The 13,033-nt window shown below is 36.9% G+C and overlaps 3 protein-coding genes across 9 annotated transcripts in view; 1 reads left to right on the forward strand and 2 right to left on the reverse strand.

The window, feature by feature from the left end:
- LOC105179478 (nucleobase-ascorbate transporter 2) overlaps positions 1–1,000 on the forward strand; it is a 3,961-nt gene extending 2,961 nt beyond the window's left edge. Inside the window, exons 12-14 of the mRNA XM_011103108.2 lie at positions 1–71; positions 157–317; positions 591–1,000. Of these exons, the coding sequence (XP_011101410.1) occupies positions 1–71; positions 157–317; positions 591–803 (445 nt within the window). The 3' untranslated portion in view covers positions 804–1,000. The remainder of the gene's footprint in view (positions 72–156; positions 318–590) is intronic.
- A 44-nt stretch (positions 1,001–1,044) lies between these two features.
- On the reverse strand, positions 1,045–5,537 carry LOC105179479 (uncharacterized protein At1g04910). Of its 7 annotated transcripts, none has more exons than XM_011103113.2 (10): positions 5,328–5,537; positions 4,179–4,265; positions 4,006–4,097; positions 3,808–3,878; positions 3,378–3,466; positions 3,069–3,189; positions 2,849–2,992; positions 1,975–2,309; positions 1,618–1,858; positions 1,045–1,509 (listed from the first exon to the last, which is right to left on the reverse strand). In XM_011103113.2, the coding sequence occupies exons 2-10, from the start codon at positions 4,247–4,249 to the stop codon at positions 1,201–1,203; spliced, it is 1,473 nt and encodes a 490-aa protein (XP_011101415.1). In that variant the 5' UTR covers positions 4,250–4,265; positions 5,328–5,537; the 3' UTR covers positions 1,045–1,200. The 7 variants fall into 7 exon arrangements, with proteins under 7 accessions (XP_011101415.1, XP_020547005.1, XP_011101411.1 ...); XM_020691346.1 differs by having other exon boundaries at positions 3,808–3,883; positions 5,328–5,529; XM_011103109.2 differs by lacking the exon at positions 5,328–5,537 and adding an exon at positions 4,476–5,253 and having other exon boundaries at positions 3,808–3,883; positions 4,179–4,268.
- A 2,577-nt stretch (positions 5,538–8,114) lies between these two features.
- Positions 8,115–13,033, reverse strand: part of LOC105179504 (probable LRR receptor-like serine/threonine-protein kinase At3g47570) — a 6,189-nt gene continuing 1,270 nt past the window's right edge. The window contains exons 2-4 of the mRNA XM_011103151.2: positions 12,705–12,995; positions 9,090–11,087; positions 8,115–8,959 (exon numbers count right to left, since the gene is read on the reverse strand). Coding sequence (XP_011101453.2) covers positions 8,595–8,959; positions 9,090–11,087; positions 12,705–12,995 — 2,654 coding nt within the window. The 3' untranslated portion in view covers positions 8,115–8,594. The remainder of the gene's footprint in view (positions 8,960–9,089; positions 11,088–12,704; positions 12,996–13,033) is intronic.

Below are 13,033 nucleotides of genomic sequence, written 5' to 3' on the forward strand. Positions count from 1 at the left end.
TGGAGCATTATTTGCATCAATACCTTTCACAATATTTGCAGCTTTGTATTGCGTTATGTTCGGTCTTGTTGGTGGGTTTTCTGGCTTTTTGATATGCTTTTTCATTATTCAGCATTTTTATATTTCCCTTGTATGATTGTTTACCACTGTTTGTAGCTTCCGTGGGGCTGTCGTTTTTACAATTCACAAACATGAACTCAATGAGGAACCTCTTCATCACTGGCGTCTCCCTCTTCCTTGGTTTGTCCATTCCTGAGTACTTCAGGGAATATACCGCTGCTGCTCTTCATGGTCCTGCACACACCAAAGCTGGATGGGTAAGTTACATTTTCCACATAAATCTTTGAACAATTGGAGTAAGGATTTTTAGGTGTCATAATTAGGAAGAGGAATAAATCACCATCTTTTGCATAATATGTTTTTTTTTTCTTGAAAAGATATTAGTTCTGCATACATGGCACTCGAATATGTAATGATCATGTCATTACACACACAAAGATAAGAGCAATATAAATTATTTTTCCATTAAAAGTGAGATTACTCATTAACTTTTGACATCATATTCTGCTTTTCCTTGGATTCTGCTGCAGTTCAATGATTTCCTGAACACAATATTTCTGTCATCGCCAACTGTTGCCTTAATGGTGGCTGTATTCCTGGATAACACACTTGACTATAAGGACAGTGCTAGAGACCGGGGAATGCCGTGGTGGGCTAAGTTCAGAACATTCAAAGGGGACAGCAGAAATGAAGAGTTTTACACCCTCCCTTTCAATCTCAACAGATTCTTCCCTCCTTCATGATCTACAAGGACAAAACGAAGAGGAAAAGTCAATTAGATGTACGCGAAGAGGATTGTATTAAATACTAATACAATCCTGATTCGTAGAAGAATGTTTGTAGATTGACAGATTCACCTCCTCTGTCATTATTTTTTCATTTGTTTGAACTCATCTGGTTTGGGTTATTTAAGTTTAATCCAATAAAACTAATTTATCCAGTTTTTGTTGTGCATTAAATTTTTCCCAACTGCAGAATCATGGGTGAAATAATAAGGTTCAAGATTGAGAATGTTGTTACAGTTCCCAAAAGTAACAGAAAAAAGGCGCAACAACACCAACTCATTTGCTTCTTAGATGGATCCAATGAATTTGATATCAGAGAAAAGAAAGGAAAAACAAGAAAAAGGTACAAAGAAGACTATTGGTGCTTGCACATGCACTCGTTGCATCTTGGCTGTCGATAAATGCTTCTGCCAAAACCCCTTATATGCACTCTTTGACCTTCTTCGATCATCTTCCTTATTCTGTTCTCAAAACTCTGCCACCTGATAGTGCTGTTTTCTTGCAAAATTGCTGCCAGCCTCTTCTTGCTAGGCCGCAGCGTGGGAGCATTTCCTCCACCATAATATATTCGAAAACCAGAGACTAGGGATGATAACTGGCTCCCAGAATCCGTCATCGCAAATACATCAGAAGCAGCACAAGCAATGAAGTCTAAAGCTGCAAGCTGCATCACAAGAGTTTCTGTTCTATTATCAAATATGACTATAGAGAGATGCTTTAGAGCCTGTATGATTACGAGGTGACTGAGAATGACCTGTAAAAGCCTAATTACCTGAGAAGAAAAATTCCTAAAAGGTGCCAGTTCAGTGGGTGAGAGGAGATCCTCTTTTGTGACAATATTAGGATAGAGATTGATTACAGGACGCATTCTTGATTTTCCTCCATAAATTTGGGAACCAGCAAGATAGATATAAGCCCCACTGCTAAATCCAAGACCAGCAAGAACCAGAGCTGCTTCTTCTGGTGTCAAAGGACATCTTCCCATCTTTCTCAATTCTGCGGGGGAGAGGGGTCTGCCAGCAATAAAATCAACAATGGAATTTTTTTTAAAAAAAGAAAGTATGTCGTAAGATGCATTGATCACAAAGCAAAGACTGATGGTTAAACTTTAAGCATTTCGTAACCATACTTCACTTTCTTCAAGCGCTCAAGGAGCAGCGGAAAATGCTCTTCTCTATATGCTTGAAGTTCCCTGGTCTCGTTTTCACCACCTCCAAAGTCACACATTGAATAGGCCACCATATCCACTTCAAACCTTAAATGCAGAGCAAGATATTTGGAAGAGCTAGCTATATTAACTTGCTCTCCAGAAGGGATGCTAGAGATGAAGTTTCCAAGAAGCTGCTTGTCTAACATGCTTCTTGCACTGTCATATTTTCTTATCCTCTTCACCAATAAGGAGCCAATTTTCTGAATCTTTGGTACAAACTTTAAAGCATGGAAGTTACACTTGCATCTAAGTTTCTGCAGAACAATTTTATCTGAGTTAAACAAGTGAAAATTTGAAGTGAAACATCATATATATGCAATGTCCACGTAGAAAAATGGGGAAAAAAAAAGAAAGAGGAAAAGAGATGAGGCTTCCTCTGCTTTTCAAATGATATCTTGCAAGTAAACAATCTGTTATCTTTTATCATCTACTGATTGATGATTAATGTGACTGCGTAAATGGTGTAACACAGATTTCGTACTCAGATTTGTATGAAGTACCGACAAGAGAGTCCCATGCCTCATAAGCATATCTTTTACTTGATTGGATATTGAGATTTCTGAGTATTGCTGAAGTTTATTATGATGTCAGCAAAGATCAAATGCTAAACTGATCATTATACAAGAAATATTTGAAACACTTCACTCAGTAAGGATGAAGCAAAATATGCAGAGGGTTTATATGATAAATCCGAACAAAGTATAATGTGTAAAAAGTTGGAACATGAAATTGAAGGTAAATCTGACGGAATGAGTCTTTTCTGGTACATTGATCTTATGCAAATGAGCTTTACCTGAAGATCATAAGGCAATGGGTCAAAGCCAAGTCGATTGCCAAATCCAAGGAAATGAACAATTCCATTACGCAATAAAATAGGAAGTATATTCTTTATATATTCATTAGGTGTTGCCTCCTTTGCAAGGTCTGCATCTGTCACCTGAAAAGCATATGAGAGGCCTTACACATAGTTCTCCAGAGCAGTCCTTAGTCAAAAAATTGAATAGGTAACATACTAGACTACCAATGGCCTCCAGATCTAATGATCTCAGATGAGAAGGAAGCTCCTTTATAATATTTATATCATTCTTTAGTGTGTGCATAAACGTTTCTTCTTGATATATATCACTGAACTGGCTGCAATAACAATGTATTAGAGAGTCAAATCTTCTGATATCAACAATTGGCTGAGCACAGTAAATATTTAAAACACCTAAATCACAGATGCAGCGTTGTATTCATTGCATACAAATCCATAGTGGGAAAGTAAAACAACGAAGGTAACTCGTCTCTTAAGTGGAGAAAGATAAGAAGCACATACTTACCTGGGATCCTTCCATACGTTGCTATAGAGAAATTTGGGAATTACTAATGTTGCATTTAGTAGAGATGCTACAGCAACAGCATTACAGACCTGCATACAGCACGAGGAGAGGAGATCTTATTGTACAATGTTTTATGTACTTATGTTGAAATTCCAAGACAAATTTCAATAAACTACAAATAGTGAGTTTTGAGGTGCCTTGACCAGAAAAGACTAACTCAACAAAGACAACTCAGTATAGAATCTAAATAAGCGCCTGACTCAAGAATTCTGAAAAAAGTTTGTGCAAGTTTCTGTCTCATCAAGCTTTTAGAACAACAAAGTACTACAGAACCTCATAAGCCACTTAACATCAGAATATGGAGAAAATCAGAATATGTAAAACAAAAGGAAATTTACTTCAATTGAAAAAGAATGAAAAACATGCTTACCGCAACTCGCTGTTGATTTAGTCCTCCATTTGCACTGACCAAAATAAAACCAGTGTGGTTGTTCACTGTCCCTGCCCTGACAATTATAAATGGTTAAACAAGTCCAAAGGCATCCCTTACTGTCAAATGCATGAAAGATTTATGTAGGCAATTATCAAGAAGTTGAATCATAGACAAAAGGTAGTCGCATACACATACCTTTTGACATTCTTATCTGCACAAGGTGTCCACGAAGATGCCTGTGGAAATTGTTCCTTCCAAAACTTTGACACTGTTTTCTCTGGATCTTTCTGTAGCACAAGTACATCAAACTTATATTTGCAGTTCTACTGAAAAATTATGAGTGATAATTCCTAGATTTTGAATCTGACCTCTGCAAGTGAAAGAGAAGCCATATGCAAAAGTCTAGAATACAACACCGGACTTTTTTCTTGGTCATCATATGCAGCGTTTCTTCCCTGCTGGCAAGCAAGGAAAATACTAACTGGCCAGCCAACAGAATTTTGATAATAGATTGAACGGTTACCAGAACCAAGATGATCACCAAATGATTATATTACACATGCCGATATCATGTAGTTATATTAGTGTACTTATGAAGAAAAAACGTATCGAGCAATAATTAAAGCTTAGTAAAGCGGATCTGCATTGATATTGTCAAGTTGTACCTTTGCATCATATGCCTTACTCGGATTTGGACTGTTCTCGAGAAATGATGGATCAAAAAGAGAAAACATTAACGAATCTAAAAGGAATAACAATCCCATCAACATGAATGTGAATATAATAGACCTCAAATGCCTAAGAAACCACCACAGATGCTTTTTACCAGCAGAACCTCCTTTACTGGCATTGTATTTTACACTATCATTCTTAAATCCTTTGACAAATATAGGTTTGTCCCAAGTGTATTCTCCCCCTGACACCCTCCTACCTAGAGAAGGATCACCATTTTGTAGCATCTCATTCCATCTGAATTGATACTCCTTGAACCCAGAGGATGCATCAAAACTTAAAGAACCAGGACGGGGGCTTTTTGGAGACCCTTGCTTTCCCATTTCTTCAAAAGACTGGGTGTTTCACCTCTGAAGTTCTACTGCTGCAAATTACGCACATGAATCACACTCTCTTATTCCACCACGGACATTGCTTTCACGAAACAGCCCACCAAAATCAAGAACTACACTTAAAGAAGCACTATTTCGACTAAATTACTCATGAACCTTAATTCATCCCTTTGAGTTTTTGCGCCTATGGCAGTAAATTCATTCCATGCATGTCACAGCATTTTCATTCCACTCATGAGCTCGAGAAGCTTGCGAAAAGTGTTAGAAGTTGGGTGGGAATGTAGAGCAAGAAAAATTAGATAAACCGGAAACATCAAAGAATAAGCATGGATTGCAAGTGAAGTAAAAGTTGGTGAAAATTAAGGTATGTGCATCAACGTCTAAAACATGTAACGTTTTTGCAAAACAAATCAATTAACATTGGAGAGCAGGTCAATATGTTTGAAAACTGACCTTATGCGTTGTACTATAGTATAATAGAAGCGAGGAATCACATCGGCAACAATAACCCTTTACCAAACAGGGTCTCTGTGCTTTCTGTGCTTTCCGCTCAAGAATTCAAATGGGTTGAGTGATGAGAGGAAGAGAAAAAGAGAAAGAAGCCTTGAAGTTGAAGCGGTCATGGGAAAAGAGGGTTGTATTGTATGCGCAGATGCAACGTGTTTTTCGCGGGCCCTTTCTCGACCAACTCAACTACCGAGGTTCGGTATTCTTGATTGCCTTTTCCACTATGTACTCTTTTTTTTCTTTCACAATCAAGAATGCCGGGCACAAGAATTTTACCGTTGCCCCGGCAGATACCTAATATGCATCCAAGGACGACCTTAGAATGAGCTAAAACTGGTTGCAACGTCGCATCAATTTTAAGTATAACCGCTACCTTCAGTTTCCGCTGCCTTCAGTTTAAGTTTAAAGATAGAAACAAGAACCGAAAAAAAGAGAGAAGAAAAATCTGAGACGGGACTAGCGGAGAATGTTTCCAATGTTTGAAATTGTTAGGATCTTTATCAGCATTAGCCCATCATCTAAAAGGTTCTGTCCCCGTTTAGCGTCATAAGCGATGATAAATTGTAAATGTAGCTGAGCAACAAATTAATTCTCTCAAATGGAGTCATTTGGAACTTTCAGATAATTGGTATATGAAGAAGAAAAAGTTGTTCAATCAGATATTTGATATATTCTAGCTTCATTTGACACAACTGCTATAGCACTGTCTGAAGTATTCGAATAACCAAAATCCAAAAACAAATTATGAGCTTGAGCTTGTCATGCGGCTTGAAAAGAACTGATTTCTGATTTTCTGCAGAGTGGCCAGAGCATCTTTCATATTAGTCCTCTCTGTAGGCAATTCAGCAGAGCAATCCAGGGCCAATTTCATGATCCATGATATACAATCAACATTTTTGTCAAAGCTTTTCTCCTCAGGATCAAGCAAAGTAGTATCTATCAGATGACTCAGTATGCTTCATTTATCCAATCCCTCAGGCTCAAGCCTCCCATGAACAAATCGTCAGTAGGCCTCTTTCTCGTGAATGTTTCCATCAAAATAATGCCGAAACGTAAATGCTGCATCTTGTGGAAACTAGTCCTTCCGATCCATACTCTACATGCACAACAAACATCTTTAGAAGAATAAATTTTCCCTTGTGCAGCTTGAGAAGGCTTTCAAAGATCCATGTTGGAAACATTTACGGCTGCAACGTTTAGGTGACGGGAACTGCAAGTGATCCCGGTCCAGCTACAAACAGGAGTATCAGAAGACCAGTTTCTTGCCAAAATGTTGCCTGGCTCATGCTCAAACTGCAATTTGAAAACGAGCAGAGCAGACTGATCAGTAGTACTGTTGAGACTGTTTAAGGCTAAGCAAGAAATGAACAAGTGCATAGACCATAAAATGAAAAGAAGCAAGTTACTCCCATCCATCGTTCCCGTTGCACACTATACAGTCCAGAGCCAAAGATGTCTTTTCAAATCAGGAGGTTTTTGTACTACTTGAATCAGTGCTGTATGTTATGATCTTCTCTATCTTAATAAAATTATGGACAGACACACAATCAGGTACTGTTGTCTGAATGATACCAAAAGTCATAGACTTATGACACACAAACTTTGAAGCTGCAGGCAGCCAGCCCGAACAAATATTAAGTTATCAATATATTCATTTTCACATCATGCACCCTTTGAAATCAGTAGACGATTGCTTTCGATGAACATCTTAAGCTTTTTCTCTTTCTCTTTCGTTTTGAGATAAGTTGACAAATAAAATCTTGTTTGCTTTTATAAATCGGCAGTGCTCCTAAGGAACGAAAATGATTGAAAGATACATAAAACTGGTGATGAATGTTTGCAGCCTTTATTTTAAAATTCAGATTGTGAAAAGGTATCAGTAACCCCAGTGCTGATGATAGCAGAAGAAAACATCATGAAGCAAGTATTTGGAGAAGAGAAAATCTTCCTTTTTTGATTCATATCAGAGTGAAGAAATATGTACATTCTGTTCTTCAATCCAATTCCTATCACCTCAAATTTTCCATCTTGCTCTCATTTGCCTGAAAACTTCTTCCTCTATTCTTCATAATTGTCTACATCATGATGAACAGGAAGATATCAAGCCGTTATACACAGCACTTAGTTTAACTATTCAGATACTAAATTACATCTATGCTACCTGAAATTTAATTTCATTACAAATAAATTTCAGTAATAGATCGGAAATTAAAATTGCTTTCCTTAAGGTTTGTAAAACATTATAAATCCAATTAGAAAATAATCAAGTACTTAAACATGCTTGCTCTTTTCAGACAAAAAAGAAAAAATATTATGTAAAACTTAGCGAAATGACCAAAATAGATAATAGTTTATTTTCTATGTATCGTTTCTCGCCTCTTTGTCATCAGTAATATCTTCATCTTAAAGTAACAACGTACTGATAAAGTGATGAGGGGTATCCTAAAATTTGATTCGGAGGACATTTTAATTGGAAAAAAGATGTCAATTTGAGATGAATGGATGTAATTTCCCCTATTTTCCCGAATTCTCTATCTGTTCAGCTGTTACAGTAACGGAATCTACTGAATTGTACAACCCAACCTCTTGATTGTTAGCAGTGAATTCTTGGAATGGAGGGTGCGGGCAATCAAAACCACCATCCCTGCAGCAATCCAATGGCTATTGTTAACGGGGACGTTCAGACTCTCCACAAATATGTAGGATTCAAGATTCTTGAATTCCAGGCTGAGATAAAATCCAATGTTCTCATAAGCCTTGTCGTTTATTTCAATTCAGATCAATCTGGATCACAACTCACAAGAAACTATTACATGCAATCTCATACAACTCGTATATCTGAATTCAGATATTGATTTCCATACGAGACACTTGGACAATCTTAAAATTTTCAGCAACACTATTGCGCTGGATGCTAATTGGACATATCTGAAGATCCCTGGATCCACTGTCTCCGGTGGTCTCTGCACCGGCCAAACAATCTTTGGTCATCATTCCACACACATTAAGCTACCAGTTAGCCAAAAACCTGTATGATTAGGCTTCTCCAATTCTATCAAGCATCAATTAGATGCCCGAAGACAACCTGTCTTGGAGCTCAATCTTCCATCTTGCTCTTGTTTAGTTTTAAACTTGTTCCACTAATTTCTTAATTGTTTCCATCCTGCTTCAGCACTGTCTGATGGTTTAGAATACCCGAAATCCAAAAACAAATTATGAGCTTGAGCTTGTCATGCGGCTTGACAAAAACTGCTTTCTGATTTTCTGCAGAGTGGCCAGAGCATCTCTCATACTAGTCCTCTCTTCAGGCAATTCAGCGGAGCAATCGAGAGCCAATTTCATAATCCATGATATGCAATCAACATTTTTATCAAAGCTTTCTTCCTCAGGATTAAGCAAAGCCGCATCTATCAGATGACGCAGTGAATGGGGATATGCTTCATTTATCCAATCCCTCAGGCTCATATCTCCAGTGAACAAATCATCAGTCGGCCTTTTTTTCGTGAACGTTTCCATCAACATAATGCCAAAACTGTAAACATCACATCTTGTGGAAACTAGTCCTTCTGATCCATACTCTACACATGCACCATAAAAATCTTTAGAAGAATCAATCTCCTCATGTGCAGCTAGAAAAAGACTTTTGAGAAATAGAGAACTATGCATGATAGATAACCGGGTTTGTTAGTCTAAAACAGGAAGCCTAACCTGGTGCAATGTACCCAAATGTTGCGAGAGTATTGGTTTGAAGTACACTATCCTCTGCATTTACCAGCTTTGCTATGCCAAAGTCACTTACATGAGCCACCATACTATCGTCTAGAAGGACATTGCTGGGCTTCAAATCACAGTGTACAACAGGTGTTGTGTACCCATGGTGCAAATAATCGATTGCGGATGCCACATCTATCATTATGCTTAACCTTTGTGAAAGATTTAACAGTTCATTGTGAGAATGTAACCACTTCTCGAGGCTCCCATTTGGCATGTACTCAAGTATCAGGGCTCTAAAATCAATGTTGGAGCAACTGCTGATGACTTTGGTCAGATTACGGTGTCGAAGGTTGCGTAGCACTTCACATTCTGTATCAAAACTCTTGAAAGCTCCTTCTATATGCAAATTAAATACCTTGACAGCTACAATTGTCCCATCTGTGAAAACCCCTTTGTAAACAGAACCAAAGCTTCCAATGCCCAGCAAGTTGGTTTGACCAAATCCATTGGTTGCCCTTTCAAGGTCATGGTGTCTAATCCTGTCCAGCGTTATGGCAGGAAACAAGTCCATCTGACTTGGAACTTTTCTCTTCCTTTGACGTTTTATCAGATAAAAGGAAACTATTAAGGCAAAAATTGCGGACACAATGGCCAACGGAATCAGTACGACACGAACTGTGCTCTGGCTCGATTTGTGATGGTTGTGGCTGTCAGAGGGGCATGTTGGTACCTCAAACCTAGGAGGACCACAGAGTGCATCATTCGAAATAAACGATTGGTAGTTGAAATGTGCAAAAGGCCCTCCATTAGGAATTTCCCCTGTCAGCTTGTTGAATGAAAGATTCAGATACTTGAGATATTGAAGTCCATCCATTGTTTTTGGGATGACGCCTGTGAGGTTGTTATGGGACAGATCCAACCTTTCAAGACTTACAATTGTGCTGATTGAATCAGGAATTGGTCCTTGCAATCTATTCTGGGCCAAGGACAGATCGATCACGCTAATAAGGCCACCGATGGTGGTCGGAATACCACTTGATAACTCATTCAAAGACAAGTCAATTGAGGTTACTGCTACCAGGTTTCCTATTTCTGGGGGTATCACACCACTGAAGAAATTTGAGAACAATTCAAACCTCAGGAGATTTCTGAGGCCTCCTATGGTTAGAGGTATGCTAGAATTTAATTCATTGCGGTCGAGCCTAAGATATCTTAAAGAAGTAACATTTCCTAAGCATGCTGGAACTGGACCGTAAAGCTTATTCTTACTCAATGTTAGCTCTCCTAAGCTGAACAGATGACAGATATCATCTGGGATTGGTCCACTCAATCTGTTACCTTGAAGGCTCAACAGCTGTAGATTCTTTAAGCCTTTGATTGTGGTGGGAATGAACCCTGTAAATTCATTGTCGTCCATATATAAGAAGGCCAAGTTACTAACGTTGCCAATTTCTTTTGGAATGCTTCCCTTGATTCCACAGTTGCTCATTTCAATTTGTTCAAGGCTAGAAGAGAAATTACCTATTGAATCAGGAAGGTAACCGCTGAGGGAATTATCAGAAACCCACAAAACTTTTAGTCTCATGCAGTTAGTCAAAGAGGTCACGAAACTCATGTCTGAAGACTCAGAAGTGAAGTCATTTCTCGCGATGTTCAAAAATTCAAGGAACTTCAACTCTCCAAGGGAGTTGGGAACTAAACCTGTTAGCCTGTTACCACCCAAGTCTAAACTGATTAGACCGGAAGCGTTTGAAATGAAACCTGGTATAGGACCAGTGAGGTTGTTCTGTCCCAGATAAAGTTCTACAAGGTTAGGTAGCCCTACGCTCACGGTTGACGGAAGACTGCCCATAATGTGATTTGCAAAGAAAGAGAGGGTTCTCAAGGTTGAGATATTGAAGATTGTAGCCGGAATGATACCTGTTAGCTGATTGTTATCAGAAACCAGAATCTCCAGATTCAAAAGATTGCCAATTTCTGAAGGTATTTCACCTGCCATAAATATAATATGCATAGTAAAATTAGAAAGTCCCTGGAAAAGATGGAGCTCCTGTGACAAAACAAAGACTCGTGGCAAATGGATAGTTTGGGTCTGGTCCAAATAGGTTGAGTTGAATATAAGTTGAGTTTAAAATGAGTTTGAATCAATGGGTTGAGAATGAATTGGGTTGCAAATAAATCGAATTGGGTAAAAAATATTCATTTTTTTATGTTTAATATTTACAAAAATTTGAAGTTTCAGATAATAATAGTAAAATGACAATATTTTTAATACAACTTGTGATATAATATAATACGATTAAATTTATATTTATTTATTATTTATGAAAAGTAATCAGATTACATTAAAAATTTATTTGTTAAATATAAAGTAAAAAGCTTGTAAAATATTAAAAAATACCGTATTTTTTGAAACAAATCATGATGATGAATAGTTGCACAATCAATTTCTCCATAATTCTTTCTAAAATTGAAGTGTAATTTTCCAATTGCAATAATAATAGTACATGTTAGTAATTATAAGTTTATTGTATATGTTTATTTAATATAATTGTATACAATTAGTTTATTAAAAAAAAGAATTTTAAATGGTCACATATGAATTGCAAGTTTTAATTATTTTATATAATTCTTCACTTTCTTTTAATTTGTTTCTCATTAATTTAAAAAATAATAATTTGCTAAATAAATTTTGAAAATTTTGTTTCTCATAAAAATATGAAAAATTAGAAATGTAAAAGTAGTTAGTAATATATAGAATAATTAAATCAATTCTGATGAACTTAAAACTCATCACCAACTCATACGGATTGCCAATCCTCTTAAAATCCATAATCAACCCACTTAAAATCCATCACCAATCCATATAGGACCCATAACAAACTCATAATTATAATTTATACTAATATCTTTCATCAATTCTATTATATTACTAAAATTACTTTTGGTAAACTAATAAAAAATTAAGCATGAACAATCAATTTATAACCCATTAGAACCCATATAAACCTATAATCTATTTAAATTTATTTAAACAAAATCATATTGAACCCATATTAAAAAATTTTAAACCCAAATCAACCGAAATTAGATGAATTGGGTTGGAACCATGGATTTCCACCCATATTGCCACCCCTACTCCAAACAATAAAAAATTATTATTGGATTTTTTGTGTGGTTTGATTATGTTGCATGCCACAGTCCACATTTAGGAGATGGTATTTTAATATGTTAAATAAGTAGTCATTCATATCATTTATATTTTTCAGATTTTATTAGAATTTTTTGAGCATTTTATTTCGTGTTTGCCTAATAACATTTAGATACATTGCATTCAATGTAGTAGCTCGAACTTGAATTAAGTACAATATATTTGCCTTAATTGATTTGGTTCGTCCAAATTTAATCCGAACAAAAAAGTTTCATCAATGTAGAACACAACACCTTTTGATATTGCCGCCAACACTGCGACTTTGAACCAGGAGAAGTGCTCGTTTCCATGGTTGATGTTATTCTATTGTGTCCCCACCACCCAGAAGACATATATACTGACTGAGCCACCACTATCCATTTATGGGGTTTTATAAGAAAATGAAACATGTGGAATACCTGTTAACATGTTTTCATCCATGTATATCTCCACCAGTGAAGAACAATTGCCCAATTGTCGTGGAATGCTGCCAGCCAATTTGTTTGCAGAAAGATAGAGTCCTTGTAATGAAGGAAGGCGCAAACAAATCTCTGTTGGCAAATTACCTGTCAGGTTATTTGCATCAAGATAAAGTTCTTGCAGAGTAGATATGTTATAAATGAAAGACGAGATTGGGCCCCTGATGCCGTCTGCAGACAAGCTCAAAACCTGCAGATTAGAAAGGTAGCCAACCTCTGCTGGAATTTCACCTGCATAAAAATGTACATGGAACTGAATGTGTCATGGC

The sequence above is a fragment of the Sesamum indicum genome, unplaced genomic scaffold (assembly GCF_000512975.1).
Source record: "Sesamum indicum cultivar Zhongzhi No. 13 unplaced genomic scaffold, S_indicum_v1.0 scaffold00164, whole genome shotgun sequence".
NCBI classification, from domain to species: domain Eukaryota; kingdom Viridiplantae; phylum Streptophyta; class Magnoliopsida; order Lamiales; family Pedaliaceae; genus Sesamum; species Sesamum indicum.